The sequence below is a fragment of the Lytechinus variegatus genome, chromosome 4 (assembly GCF_018143015.1).
Source record: "Lytechinus variegatus isolate NC3 chromosome 4, Lvar_3.0, whole genome shotgun sequence".
NCBI classification, from domain to species: Eukaryota; Metazoa; Echinodermata; class Echinoidea; order Temnopleuroida; family Toxopneustidae; genus Lytechinus; species Lytechinus variegatus.
The window spans coordinates 51,546,716-51,561,385 of record NC_054743.1 but is presented as its reverse complement, the minus strand read 5'-3'; the positions used below and the strand labels follow the sequence as shown (position 1 = coordinate 51,561,385).

At 35.4% G+C, this 14,670-nt stretch overlaps 1 protein-coding gene across 1 annotated transcript; it reads left to right on the top strand.

Annotated features, from left to right (window-relative positions):
- Nucleotides 1-1,628: 1,628 nt before the first annotated feature.
- Nucleotides 1,629-14,513, top strand: LOC121414277 (peptidyl-prolyl cis-trans isomerase G-like). Its single transcript, XM_041607395.1, has 10 exons — nt 1,629-1,711; nt 4,763-4,860; nt 5,495-5,602; nt 7,539-7,603; nt 8,445-8,537; nt 9,172-9,234; nt 9,963-10,139; nt 10,898-10,993; nt 11,298-11,434; nt 12,817-14,513. Exons 1-10 carry the CDS (start codon nt 1,698-1,700, stop codon nt 12,989-12,991), a joined length of 1,026 nt encoding a protein of 341 aa, XP_041463329.1. The 5' UTR covers nt 1,629-1,697; the 3' UTR covers nt 12,992-14,513.
- Nucleotides 14,514-14,670: the final 157 nt, after the last annotated feature.

Below are 14,670 nucleotides of genomic sequence, written 5' to 3'. Positions count from 1 at the left end.
ATTTGCTTTTCTCCATTCCCTAGTGTTATAATATCACTGACCTGAAAACTGCTTTTTACAGATGAGATCTTTTGAGCAGAGGATGGAGCATGTAGCTGTGCCATAATACAATGTACATACAGCGCGTTAGAATTTTGCTAATTAAATTTAATTTGAGCCCCACGATTGAAAGCTGGTTTGATGAGTAGTTTGCAGTACAGCAATTAAAGACAGATTACGGAGATACAAGGGTTGCACGCTTTAAAGTACAGATACTGTAGCATGCACAGTGTAGGATGAAGGAAGAAATAATATTCAAACAGTGCCACTGATTAAGCATGCATGGTACATGTAGGATGAATATAATACAAACATGCAGGGATCATGTAGGATGGAGGGAGATAAATCATACAGATGGAGGAGTAAATAAATACAAACAGTGTGGATGAACTAACTTACAAGAATGTAAGGTGAGGATGAGGGAGTACTCATATACAGGTATGTAGCAGGGGAAGGAGGGTGAGACATGCAAGGCAGGATGGAGAGCCTGGTATAGGCTCAGACAGAGATACAGAGACACTTTGCATGCAGTACGGCTTTACACTGTTAGTGTTACAGACACACATATGACAGGAGCAAGTACGTGTGAGTAGTAGTATGCTGTACACATAAAAAAAACTAGAAGGTATTACCCACGGCTTGGGTATTTGAGCTGTTACGTCGTAGTACTAAGCGAATGAAGATACCAGAGTGTAGATGAAAAGAATTGTGCAGGGCCCAACTGCTGACAAGTTATATGTGGCAGTCTACTTGGCTTTGGTTGAGACAGCAAAGAGCCGGTTCCCGTCAGATTTGAAGTTGAATAAGTTGAAGATGGAGCAAAGTAAGGATACAGATTTTGCTCTGATTTTTAGAGCGAAAAACAAGCAGCTATAATGTGCTGTATCAAGTGGCTCTAGTCTGAATTCACACAAGGTTACAGGTAGGGTTCAGCAACCGCACAGTAGAAATGCTGTCTAACTTAAAATAGGTACAATTTACAGAGTCAAAACATTGACACTGAGAGACAGACAGGTAGTACCAGTACAGAATACAAAATAGCTGACTCACTGACACATGCATGCACTGCGACAGGACTGATGTAACAAACACATTTATTACACAGAGTCTATATACAATACCATCAGTTCGGGATAGAGAGAAGGTCGCAGTAATAGTATACTGCCTCCTGCTGATTTTGCAAAAAGGCCCAGTGTATGTCGTGTCACTGCTGGTAGATGCTTAGCTAGCCTAGACCTAGGGCTAGTAATAGGAGGTGAGTAGAGCTGACATGGATATCCACAGGTGGGACAGTGTAGATGCTGACAGAGCTTCCCGCGTATTTTATGAATGAAAAATGATGATGTAAGTGTCCAACAAATTTCCAACAAAAAGAGTAAGATTGTGGATCCAAATGAAGGCAAATTAAAGGAGGTGGCAAATAAAATCATATAATTGCGAAAAGAGAACGAAAATATGAGAAAAAGTGAAGAAAACAGGGAGCTCTATTTGGATGGTACGTCCTACAGTAGCTGTCTTCTGGCCGCCAAGCATTCTTGTTTTTTTATTGACTAATCGCCACTCAAACCAATATAAGAAGAAGAAGAAGATGGAGGGAAATGTTTGAAATTCAAGCTCTTTTGGCATGCAAAATTGGCTACATTACATTATAACCAGAAATGCCTAAAGCAAAGTGAGTGATTAATCCTTTTTATGAATTTTAGATGATTAGAATGATTCATCGTTTATATGATCTTATATGTATTTTATTACCGAATTCGGGGAAACTTTGTTCGTAATTTTTCCATCAAGTCCCATATGTAGCATTTTGTGTTGGGTAGCCTAAATAAGTATGAAAAAGATCAACGTCAACGAGATTAGCCAGGCGGCTTCTTGAGAGTAAAAATCATTTACTAATGTATGCTTACTCTCAATGAAGCCAGGTCTTCTTTCTTATTGACCCACACGACGGAAGCCAAAACCTGAAACTTTCACCCCCGAGATTTCTACTTACAGTTGACTTAGGCCATTTTGTTAGGGCCTAGGCCCGAGTACTTTCCTTCTAAAAAAAGATCTAGGCCTATCCCTAAATCATGATCATGTAGATCTACATGAGATAAACTTCATTTCCGAAATTTCTGCGCTCTCGTTGTTATTTTTTGAACAAGAATTCATAAAAAAAATGAGAAAAATATTGTGAAAAGACGGAAGAGACTTGCCCGATGTTTACGCCGCCATTCTTGTTTTTTTATTGTTCTTCACCAACGTTACCCGACCAGAGCTACCAAGTCTCACGCATTATGCGTGAGACTCAAGCATTTTGGGCTCTTGTTCATCCCCCAAATCTTTGTCTCACGCAACTATCACAGCCTATCCCCAGAGACATTGTACACAATGTCTGTGATCATGGTGATCTCACTCAGATTCACAGAAAATCTCACGCATAGCTGGGCCTGGTCTTTGAACTTGGCATCTCTGCCCGACGCACGCGTCTGTAACGTTGACGAAGAACAATAGGAAACAAGATGGCGGTGTAAACATCGGGCAAGTCTCTTCCGTCTTTTCACAATATTTTTCTCATTTTTTTAATGAATTCTTGTTAAAAAAATAACGAGAGCATAGAAATGTCCACCCATGGTTTCAAATCATCTCTTGTTTGAAGGATTCATATGCACCTGCTACACGCGAATCTTTCGCACCCTTTTTGCTCAAATAACTATGACTTTACATCATAGCTAAGAATTCTAATTGTGCTATGACACTTACCGAACCATATGGATCGTTTGTTGACTTCTCTTTGCTGTTTTTTTTAAATAAAATAAAAACATTTTTTCGTGATCTTCACGTAGATGCCTCTTGATCAGCGTGGATGTCAATTTTTGCCTAAAGAGGGCGCGCGATACTATTCACAAGCCGGTTTGTTTAAGGTTCTGCAGCTTGTATTGCTAGTTGCATTCTAGGCGATCAGCATTATTTTCTTGCTCGTTCAATCCACTTTCATCATCATCTTGTCAAAAGATGGTGCACTTTACCTATAAGTATATACATGAGATGCAACCCGTCGATTTTTGGTACAATTTCCTATTCTTCGCCGACGACTTGAATCGAGAATGTTCGATAGGCAAAATTGAATTCCGATTGTTGTTTGCGTAATTTCCACCGCAGTATTAAGGATAACTGAGGACGGATTGAACGGTTGATATTTGGAGGTAAGCGATAAAAACACTTTTATAAATAATTCCTTTTTAAAATGAACTTAAAATACGAATGTACAATTACAAGATTAACATAGTGGAGAAATATTGAAAGGTTTGGCGTGTTTTATTCCCTCACATTCGTGTGATGAATGAAAACGTCAAAGTCCACTATGAAATCACATGCGTTGTGCGAGGTTAGTATTACTAACCTCGCATGTTGTGTGAGTGAGAAATGTCGGAAATGAAGTTTTATGTCATGTACATGATTTAGGGCTAGATCTTTTAGAAGGAAAGTAGAAATCTCAGGGGTGAAAGTTTCAGGTTTTGGCTTCCGTCGTGTGGGTCAATGAAAAAGAAGACCTGGCTTCATTGAGAGTAAGCATACATGATTTTTACTCTCTAGAAACCTCGCTAGTCAAGTTATCATATTTTTTTGTCAAGAAGACTCAACTTATAACTTTTTAATAAAGTTCAACTTCAAGTGACTTTTCTGGATCTGGATTAGACAGCTGGCACAAGACGGTAGTGGCAGCCATCTGTTTCGAGGATTTTTCAACATTTATTTTAGTTTTGTCTCCTTGTACACAGACGGCTCGCTATTGTGCAGCCACCGTAAGGGGGTTAATAATGCAAAATCCCCCGTTGGGGCTCATTGATTTTTGTCTTTATTTCATAAAAATATAAAAAGAACTGGACCAAAATAATGCCTTAGACTTAAGATCATTTTTCTGTTTTGGCCTGAAATGCACCAAACCATCTGCAAGAATCTTCAACCCTGAAGGAAACAGATGTAACCTGAAGAAGAAGAAAGCAGGAACAAATAAACTTAAAAGGTGAAAAAACAATGACTTACTTCGGACGTTGCACAACTCCCACTTACCTGGTTTACTAACTTCATACGACCTTTGAGTCCCTGTAGTACAGTTTGAGTTCGAACTTTGGTCTCTGTATTTGATGAGTGCATGGAGCCAACGGAGTTCAGCGGAACAACCAACATAACCGAAGACCGAAGCTTTTGGTCTAGATCTGGATATGTATAATGCAGGGCCCTCCTGGGCATAAACGCTTTGGATGAGAGAGGGCGCAGTGAAGATTAAAAGGTTCTGTTGATGTAGTCTTGAGGACTCCATGATGATGTCTTTTTAAAATCCTGTGTCAGCTTCTTCATCATTGGAGTCTTGAATCCCCTCCCATGTATGTTATTTATCTCTGAACCTTCAGGCGCCTAATGGGTATAAAGGGATAAAAATTATTTCACTATAAATGTTAAAAAATGAGATGTTTCTTACCAGACCCGATCTCCCGTAGATCCCTCGATCCGTTTGTCAACAAAGCAAAGACAATAGACCTGACTCTTGAACTGCTTCGTGATTATGTACTTCTGACTAGCGATGCCGTTTTGAAGAATTTATAGATAAAAATTATTTCATGAATACTAAAATTTGATTCGTGATAATAAATAGTTAGTAGGCCTGTATACTACTTATTATATATATATTTATAATTGTTAAACCTTTATATATTTGTTATTTACCTTCATCCAACAGATCAAAGAAGAGCAAGACCAAGCGTCGCCATGAAAGCAGTAGCAGCAGCAGCTATGATGATTCTAGTGAATCTTACTCCAGCTCAGCCACTGATTCAGGTAATTGAGGAATTTTTTAGCATTTTGTATTTTTTGTTAATTTATTTCAGCCCTAAAAAGCCTCTTTTTAAAATTGGTTAGATATATTGATTCTAGAGTCCCTCATACATGGTATGATTGTACAATTAATTGATAATTGTATTGTACATATGATATACCAGATAAACAAGTTGAAAAAAAATTATGTTATTACATATTTATATAAAATGCATAAAGAGCAGTTAGAAATTGAACTGTTGATAATAATAATATTAAAAATTTGTACAAGATATCTCAGTTAAAGAACAAAATTGATCTGGGCCCCAGAATCGAAATTTTTCTTCAAATTTTGTGATTATCTGCAAAATTGTCTTTTTTAAAGAGTATGTTCTAATTTTGTTCATTGGTCTATTTCGCTGTTATTTTGGATTCAATTTAGAACCACCAAAATGTCAAAAGTTGCATCTACTACTATGTCAAATTTCAGCATCCTGATGTCCTATTGGGATGTGTATGTAGAGATATTAAAGGAAGGAAAATATTCTTGCAAGATTTCCCACTTTATGACTAAGCATGTGACTTAGGTTTATTTTGAATGACTTCATTGTTTTCTGTAATTAATTGACATTTATTCATTTTATTCATTCTTCTACAGAGGATGATTACAGAGTAAGAAAGAAACAGAAATCTGACAACTCTTCTAAAAAGCAACAGAAGAAGGATAAGAAGAAAGCAGAGAAGGAAAAGAAGAAGAAAACTAAAAGTAAGTACTGGTCCCTGTGTAATGACGATTTCCCTTATTAATATGACCATTCTTGTGCAAGGTTCTCTGTTTCTTTAGCTTATTATTTACAATAGGACAAGTCCACCCCAACAAAAAGTTGGTTCGAATAAAAAGAGAAAAATCCAACTAGCAAAACACTGAAAATTTCATCAAAATCGGATGTAAAATTAGAAAGTTACAACATTTTAAAGTTTCGCTTAATTTCACAAAAAAGTTATATCCATATCCTTGTCGGTATGCAAATGAGGAGACTGATGACATAACTCACTCACTATTTCTTCTGTATTTTATTATGTGAAATATGAAGTATTCCAATTTTCTCCCTGTTGTGTGAAACAATGATTGATTTCTCCCTGAACATGTGCAAATTAGCAATGTTTAATGCTATATGGTTCAATCAAGTTGGTCCTTATTGTCAAATCTGTAAAAAATGAAATATTGTATAATTCAAACAATACAAAAGAAATAGTGAGTGAGGGACATCTTTGACTGTCTCATTTGCATGTCACTGAGTTGTGCATATCACTATTTCGTGAAAAAATAAGCTAAACTTTAAAATGTCATAACTTTCTTGTTTTACATCTGATTTTGATGAAATATTCAGCATAATGCTAGTTTGATTTTTCTCTCTTTATTCCAATCAACATTTTTCTGGGGTGGACTTGACCTTTGATCAAAATTTGAGTGCTACATGTATTTGACCCAAAAATCTCTGGTATTTTCCCCACTCATAAATTCTAACAGTTTTTCTCCGTTTCTATTATTTATTACTTCTTTCTTCCAGTGACTTTGCTTTGGAATAGTTGTAGACATTTCTAATTGTCTTAAAACAATATCTATTCCCCCTTTTTTTGAGGGGGGGGGGAATGTTTCTACTAAAATCTTTTTTGATGATTTCAAATCTCTAGGGAAATGTACTGATACTTTGTTTATAAATACAGAATATCATTAAACAAAAAATATGTGAAGATGTCATTTTGCTCAGATGAGAAACTTGTCTGCATGGTCATTACAAGGAACTTGCTACCAATTGTATTTTATATACAAACCACATAACTGATATGTCAAGTTTTGGACACTGTTCTCATTACACTTTCTAAAACTAGTTTACTGGAAAACGGTTCAGGAAACCTGTTTGGAAGATCGCTTTGTTAGCGTTCCTATTTGATCACCTGAAAGTGGTTTTCAAAACCACTTCATGTGAGGCGATCTTGTTACTATGTGAACACTCTCAGCGTGGTGATATGTTTAGCGCGAAATTTGAAACTGCAGCGTAGGCATATCACATACAGTATGTGGAGTAGCACGCTCGAAATGTGCAAAGATCACTTCACAGACAGTAGTTGTGTACTCACTTATGCTAAAACCAGTTTAAGGAAACAAAGCGATCTTCAAACTGCATCGCGAGGTGGTTTTCTTAAACCAGTTTGGAAGATCACTTCTAAGTCTGCTTTGACGATTCTCATTCCACGTTAAATTAGTTTAGTTTCCAGTAAACTAGTTTTAGGACAGTAGTGAGAACGGTGTCTTCGTGATGTCATTCCTGCTGAAATTTAGGTTAGGTGTTGGGCTAGCAGAGCTGTAAACCATTTGAGATTATATGCCAATCACACTAGAATAAAACAGTAATGTTATCCATTATTGCTACTTATAGTCAACCTGAACCTGGAATAATCTTATTTTGATATGGACAGTGATTTTCCATTAAACATAAAATCCAAGTTTGTTCTTTACAGTTCCCTTTACATAGTGGAATCATGTTTTTACTGTGTACATTTTATCAGACAAAGGATTTTCCATCTTAAATAGCCTATAGTTTGAAACAGAAAAGACCAATTTTAAACAGAAAGCCACTGTCCCTACCTATCTCTTTGTCTCTTTTATTCCTGCCTCTCTGATCTCTTTTTTATGTTAGATAAAATAAGCAAAGAAGATTACTACAGCAAGAGTAAAGAATTCAGAGTTTGGCTCATGGAAGAGGTATGTATGTTGGCAAGTGTAGGCATCTACCCTGAAGAATGATAAAAGAATTCTTTGACATTGTCTTTTGTAGTATATGAATGGGCCTTCTTATACAGAGGTTTGTACTCAACAAATAAAGAATCATTTTGATTAGCCATTGTCAAGAAGCATACCTTTATGATATGGAGCCCAGGGTCCCATAACACAAAGGTTAGTGATTGATCGTACACTTGATTTTCTCAATTGATTGTACATCGTAGTCAATTTTAGAAAAATGTTCTATGATCATTGCTAAGTTTTATGTTATGGGTCCCAGGGCAGGTTCAGTTATTAAGATTATAAAGTTAATTTCTAGGTCAAAAGTTGATTTTACTATGTTCAAATATAGATTTTTATACTCTAAATAATGATAATAGTAGTCATAATTTAGCAACAGTAATTATGATGATAATAATAATAATAATAATGAAAATAAGGATAATGATAAAAATTTAAAATATAATGAATAATAATAATAATAAGGATAACAACAACAAATCCACCAGTAAAAACAGTTATTGGGGAATAGGAAGGTATAGAAGTATGAAATATTTACATTTTGTTTGACACCAGGCTTGACATCTTTTATACATGTGCAGTATGTTTCACAATAAATGTATACAATCTATTGAAGAAGGGTTAAATTGAAAGAGTAATGAATCTCCTAATACTTCAAGGCAACATAACATGTAGAAGATAAGAAAATTTGTATAATGAGATAATTATTCATTATTTGGTAGAATATTGGAATGTGAGCAAAAATAACCTTGTCCCCTTCAGATCAAGAGTTAATAACATCTTTTATCTTTTTGAACTACAGAAGAACAAACCGCTAGATGAACTTTCCTCTAAGAAATCAAAGGCATATTTCAAAAAGTTTGTCAAAAAATGGAACTCTGGCAAATTACTGAAGGTAAGAGAAACTCTCTGCATATATATAAATGTACTCTCTCTCTCTCTCTCTATATATATATATACATGTACTCTATATTTTTCATATAAACATAGACTAATTTTTCCTTAAAAGTCTCTGTCTCGCCTCTTTGACCCAGTAAGGTTCATGTTGTAGAGTGTATCCTGTAGAAGATGCAAACTCAATTTCCGCAGTACTTTGCTGCTTCTTTTTTATCCTTCCACGTAGAGTAAGATTCGAGAGAGAAAAATACATTGATAAAAAGCGATGCCATTTCCATTGTAATTGTCGACACTGACAAGTTATCCTATAGTTATCAATCAGACATTTATGCTTCTGAGCCAACCAAAGTATAGTAAGAGAGTGTTGGCAGATCTGTTAGATAAAAATTTTGATTGTATTCTCAGACGGATATCTGACTGTATCAACCTATAAGTCTAATGTTTACAGCAGGTCAAAGCAGTTTTGCCAACGAGATAACGCCAATTGCAAAAGCAGCAAAACATTTCCCCCTTGAATATTAGAAAAAAAAGTTATACCATCCCAAGTAATCAGAGTTTTGGGGCAAAGTTGACGTGATCATCATTTGTCTTCTCTTGTATTTATCTCATATGTGTCATTCTTTATTAAACAGAAATATTACAAAGGGATTGACTTTGCCGATGAGAAAGCTTCATTAACAAAATACAAATGGAAGGTAAGAATTGACTTTAGCTGCTGAATGAATCATTACAATTTTTTCTGGAATTTAAAATTGATTCTCACTATTTAAAAAAAAAAATAGGGAAAATATTGTTTGAAGGTGGATCAATAGGTAAGAGATTGCTTGATCAGTGGAGGGACATCAGACTTGCACACAGTTTGTTGTAGCCAAGTATGCTGATATGCTGACACAAATCCCCCCCCCCCCCTGACTAGGTTCATGCTGTTCATCATATAGCTATACTGCTCTGCATATCACCTGGGGGTTTGAAACATTAAAACACTTTAAATGCTGTAACATTTCTTCTTTGAAATCCGGTTTCTATTTAATTGTGGGTTCGAATCCCAGCCATGGCAGAATTTCCTTCGGCAAGAAATTTATCCACATTGTGCTGTGCTCAACCAAGTTGAGGTACATATAGGGTACCCGGTAGAAATTAATTCCTTGAAATGCCACTGCACTGTGAAAGGCTGCGGGGCTATAGCCAGGGTAATAATATCCAATTGAGCACATTGGGATGCATTTGGCAGTGATATTCACTATATTTATATAGCTTATAAGCATGTTTTTGTTATTATTATTATCATTAATGATTTCAAGTGTTATGCTTTTTTTATTTTCTCTCAAATGAACTTGTTGTAGTGGTTGAGTTACTAGTAAATGAACTTGTTATGGTTTAGTCTGCCTTTAAAACCAGGTAGTTGTTGCCATTTTTCAATCAGTTTTCAGGTGTTGGTCACCAACCACTATCACGTGACTTGGATGGTAGTATCAGTATGTCACCCTTCAAGACTCCACAGCCGACCAGATTCTCTACATTTGGGAAGAGCGCCCTCAATGATGCTGCTGGCAGCAAGAGTGTGCCACCCGATGCAAAGTTCATTGGCCCTAGTCGACCTGTAAGAAATGTCTTCTTTCTTCCTTTTTTTTAAGTTTTGAATGTTGAAAGTTATATTCCTGCAAGATATCGCCGGTGTCATTATCATGTTTTCCAGGTCATGTGTCTGTCTCAATATCACTGAAGAACTGTTGTACAGATCAACTTTAGATTTCTGTCATGTATGGAAATACATGTCACAGTCATCTGCTTGGATTTTGGAATCATGATTTCAATGTTCAAAGGATGACCTATTCAATATAGGGGTTTTTTTCTCCAGCATTTTTATTTTTTTTGCTCATGATTTACCAAACATTTTGTTCCTTGCCAAACATTTTATTGACCTGAATTGACTTTATAGATCTTCATTTTTTTTATAATGGTCTTTACTGATACATTAAACATTTTTCTTTGTAAACTGAGGATGAATTAAGAATGATTGCCCAAGGTAAATGATACACATAGAAAACTGATAAAACTGTAATCTTCATATTAAAATATGAACTAACAAGAATTAGATTAATAATCAAATCAATATAAAATAAAGGATGAACTCCATTTGACCTTGCATAGTTATCAAGAAGAACAAAGGTTTGAAATGCCAGTGTGCAATGGAAATGGCATTTGATTGATCTGGAGATCATTTGGAGAAAAAAATTGTGTTTTATTTAAAAGAATTTTTGTTTAGATTTGTATGAATCCATGTAAAAGATTAGTTGAGCTTTTAGAGATGAATAATTTTACTTTGTGAATTTTTCTTTCGATAATATTTTACATCAGCCACCAATATCGCAAGTTGAGAGGGAAAACAACCAAGAAGCAGAACGAAAGCGGTTGCAGAAAGAGAGGAAAGATTTCAAGAGCTACAATAAAATGGTATGTCAACTTCCCTTCAGTCAGGCCCATGTCTTACAATGAGATACTATTGATCTAATCATTCACAACTATCAAAATTTCATTGCATCAACTTGAAATCAATCTTAAATCAATATTATTTCTATTTGGAATATGTATCTGAGTTAGTCCACTCATCATTAGTAAGGCACTATGATAAAAAAATAGTTACACTTTTTCCAAATTAATGCTTCAAAACTATTTTTCGAAAAGACTGTAATTTTCAGAAGGGGGAGTTACATGTACTTATGAATTTGAATGAAAATATCTGATTGTATGTTTACAGGTAATGGACGAATTGGCGCCCAAGGCTACCGGTCACGAGGCCAAGATGGAGAGGAAATACATCCGAGCTCATGAGAGGAGAGAGAGGGAATCTAGTCCAGGACTAGGCGTGGAGAACAAGTCTATTATGGGTGGACCGTAAGTCAATCTAATCAAATTTCTAGAGTGAGAAACTATTCCGTATCATCAATGGATATTATCAATGGACTAATTATATGTATATGTTATATATATATATATGTACATGATATTGTGAATAAATACCTCGATTAAGAGGATAAAAGAAAAAAAAATCATCAATGGACTATTAAAACCTTTTAAACCAATTTACCTTTCTTGATGACAGCTAGAAAATATTAGCTGAGATGGGAAGCTCATATTATCTCAGAACTGTCCCCTAATTCACGTAGAGAGCCCTTACTAGTCAAAAGAAGCTTGCCCCTTCTATAATAACTCTGAAATTAAGCTTAGTCTAAGCTGCCCTAAGTATGTACATTTTGAAATACAACGTTTTAACAACATAATGACAATATTTTTGTGACCAGTCAAATGATATAGATATAATGATTTAGATATAAATATGTTGTTATTCTTTTACATATGTATATATCTGTAGGAAATTAAGTTTAAGTAATTCCATACGAAAACACTGATTTTATTGATTTTGGTATTACAACGGAAAGGGACTTTGAATGATTATACATAAGATTTATATAGTGCATTTGATGCACAAGGTGCATCAGAGCATATATTAACAACAACAAAAAATAAAAGTATAGTGGTTTCACGGTGACACAACACTTGCTGCTGCGACAATTGCTCGTGGATTTTTTTCTTCTAAGATATAGGGTTGCAATATTGTTTTATATCAGGTTTAGGGTATGGTTTAGTATAGGGTATAGCGTTAAATCCAGGGTTGCAGTTCGTCATTCCATTAACGTGTGGCATTTGCAGCGGGGCAATTGTCGCCTGAGCAAATTCCAAGAAACCGGTTTCACGATACACCTTGTATTATTTTGTGGGCATACATGTATTTTAACAAAAAATAAGTGACAGATAATTAATTTCAACAATGAATGAACAAATGGATATCTGTCAAAAAGAAGTCCTTTTCAGGTAGATCTTCAGGGAACCATATTTCAAAATATACGGGTTTCCTTGGTTTAATGGATCAGTACATATACATTGTAGCTCAGGTGTCAATAATTTAACTGTCATATCGTGTGTGGGCTGAACAAAACCTTGTATCTCAAAATTTAAAAAAAAATTAGGGCATCTGAGAAAAGGCTGTATTTTAATGATACCTGTGAAGAACTCTTTCGGGCAAAAGAAGGTTGATAAACATGTAATAACTCTAAAATCTAGCTTATTCTGAGCTGTCATCAAGATATTTATATTTTGAGATACAAGGTTTTATAAGGCCAGCCACAATATGAAAGGTTCCTTGCCAAGGTTCCTTATATATTCTGTTTCAAAGAAATGAATGTTATTATTTTATTATTATGGTCTTCTTTTGTTAGGAGCTATGATGATGTGATGGAGAGGAGGAGGAGAAAGGCAGAGGATAAGAAGGATAACATGATGCATAAGGCAAACATGAAATTAACAGAATATCAGTTGAAAGAACAAGCTAAGATGAAGGCTCTCTTCGACATGGCCAAGGCTAACAAGAATGAGAACTCCCTTTGGAAATGAAGAGACCGGAACAAACTAGGTGGGTGTTTCATAAAGCTGTTCGTAAGTTAAGAGCGACTTTAAGAACGACTGGTGAACCTTTCTTACAAGCTAAATAATCACCATTGAGCATTTAATGGTGAATATCATTTACCACAAGAAAGGTTCACCAGTCGTTCTTAAAGTCACTCTCAACTTACGAACAGCTGTATGAAATGCCCCCCAGGAGGGTAAGTCACCACTTGATCCAGTACTTCCCATTTCATGTCATCCCATATCTAAGACCTAACCCCATTATACCAGTGCAATATGCACCTATGTACTGTGTACGCATGTATCCCATCACTAAAACTGTATCTAGTACAGGGGAAAAAATACATGGGAGTGTTGAGCGATTTCGCTCATGACGGCTTTGAGGTCACGCACATGCACTAGAAACAAAATTAATAAAATTGCAGCTAATGAACCAGTCCATACATGTACCTGTATACAAACCACATATCCGTTACTGTATTGATTTTTGCTCCCTTTGAATTTAAGTCACGCTTGTACATCCAATAGAGAGAGCAATAAAAAAGAGTAAATTTACATCGAATCAACCAGTCCATGATTGTATCACAATGCAGTACATGCTCCACACAAACTGCGTAACTGTCACTGTATTGATGGTGTGTAAGATCCATGCAAAGCAAAGCAATTTGAACCTGAAAATGATTCTTGAAAACATTTTACCAGTTGTGGAGCATAGAATCATGTTGAACTTATGAACAGCTTTATAAAATACCACCCTGTGTACTAGTCCTTGTAGAAATGTGTCATCCTTTCAACAATGATCATGACTTAGGTACTTCACAAAGGAGAGTAAGACAATGGATGTTCACAAAGGTTGATTACTTTACAGAATCGCCATCTGTAAGATGTTTGTATACTACATGTATTTTTATATTATGCTGCATTATTTACCTTTTTCTAAGTTTATCTGAAGCTAGCTGACTGACAAAGGAAATTTTCCACATAGTTGTGATCAGTTTAAATGTATTAGGAATAAAAATATTTTAGAATTTCTATGAAATATATTCTTCAAGGTTTCAACAGAATGCACCAAATTTTCATTTAGCGATAGAATGAGAATGCAGAGTTTTATAGATGTCTATGAGGCTTGTTGATGGAAGATTTTGTGGTTGTCACATGATCTCCTTACATAAGGTACTCTTGATATGATCGTCTTCAAACCTGATTCAGAGAATTGCTTAAAGTGTGAGAAAGGTTAATAACGGGCGTCTGAGATGTCTGCAATTTGTGCACAGTGGCATTTTCCTGTCTGATTATATTTCATGCATGCTGTCAAAATGATGGGAGTAGGATTTTATGGTGAGTTAGGATATTTAATTCTTTGTCAAGACAATTTTGGGACAAGGTTTTTTTTGTGATTTTTGGGAGTGGTGTGATTTTGAAATTAATCAACTATCAAGGCCCTGTTACAAAGAACTTATATCATTGAACCTCTATTACTTGATGACACCATGGTAATTGTGCTCAACGGCCAATGGAAATCAAGGATTTCATGGAGGTTACCACTAAGTTTTTTGCGACAAGGTCCAGGGGTGCATTTCATGAAACAAACGGTGTTAAAAGCTACTGAAATCCCTGCATCTGATAGGCTCAGAGCAAATTTGTGAGTGAAAATCAATGACTATTTT

What these genes read in the sequence shown, in the direction of transcription:
- LOC121414277 (XM_041607395.1), top strand. An exon ending in ACTCTGGCAAATTACTGAAG is followed by an intron (nt 8,538 to 9,171) that starts GTAAGAGAAACT and finishes TTTATTAAACAG; the next exon opens with AAATATTACAAAGGGATTGA. An exon ending in TCATTGGCCCTAGTCGACCT is followed by an intron (nt 10,140 to 10,897) that starts GTAAGAAATGTC and finishes ATTTTACATCAG; the next exon opens with CCACCAATATCGCAAGTTGA.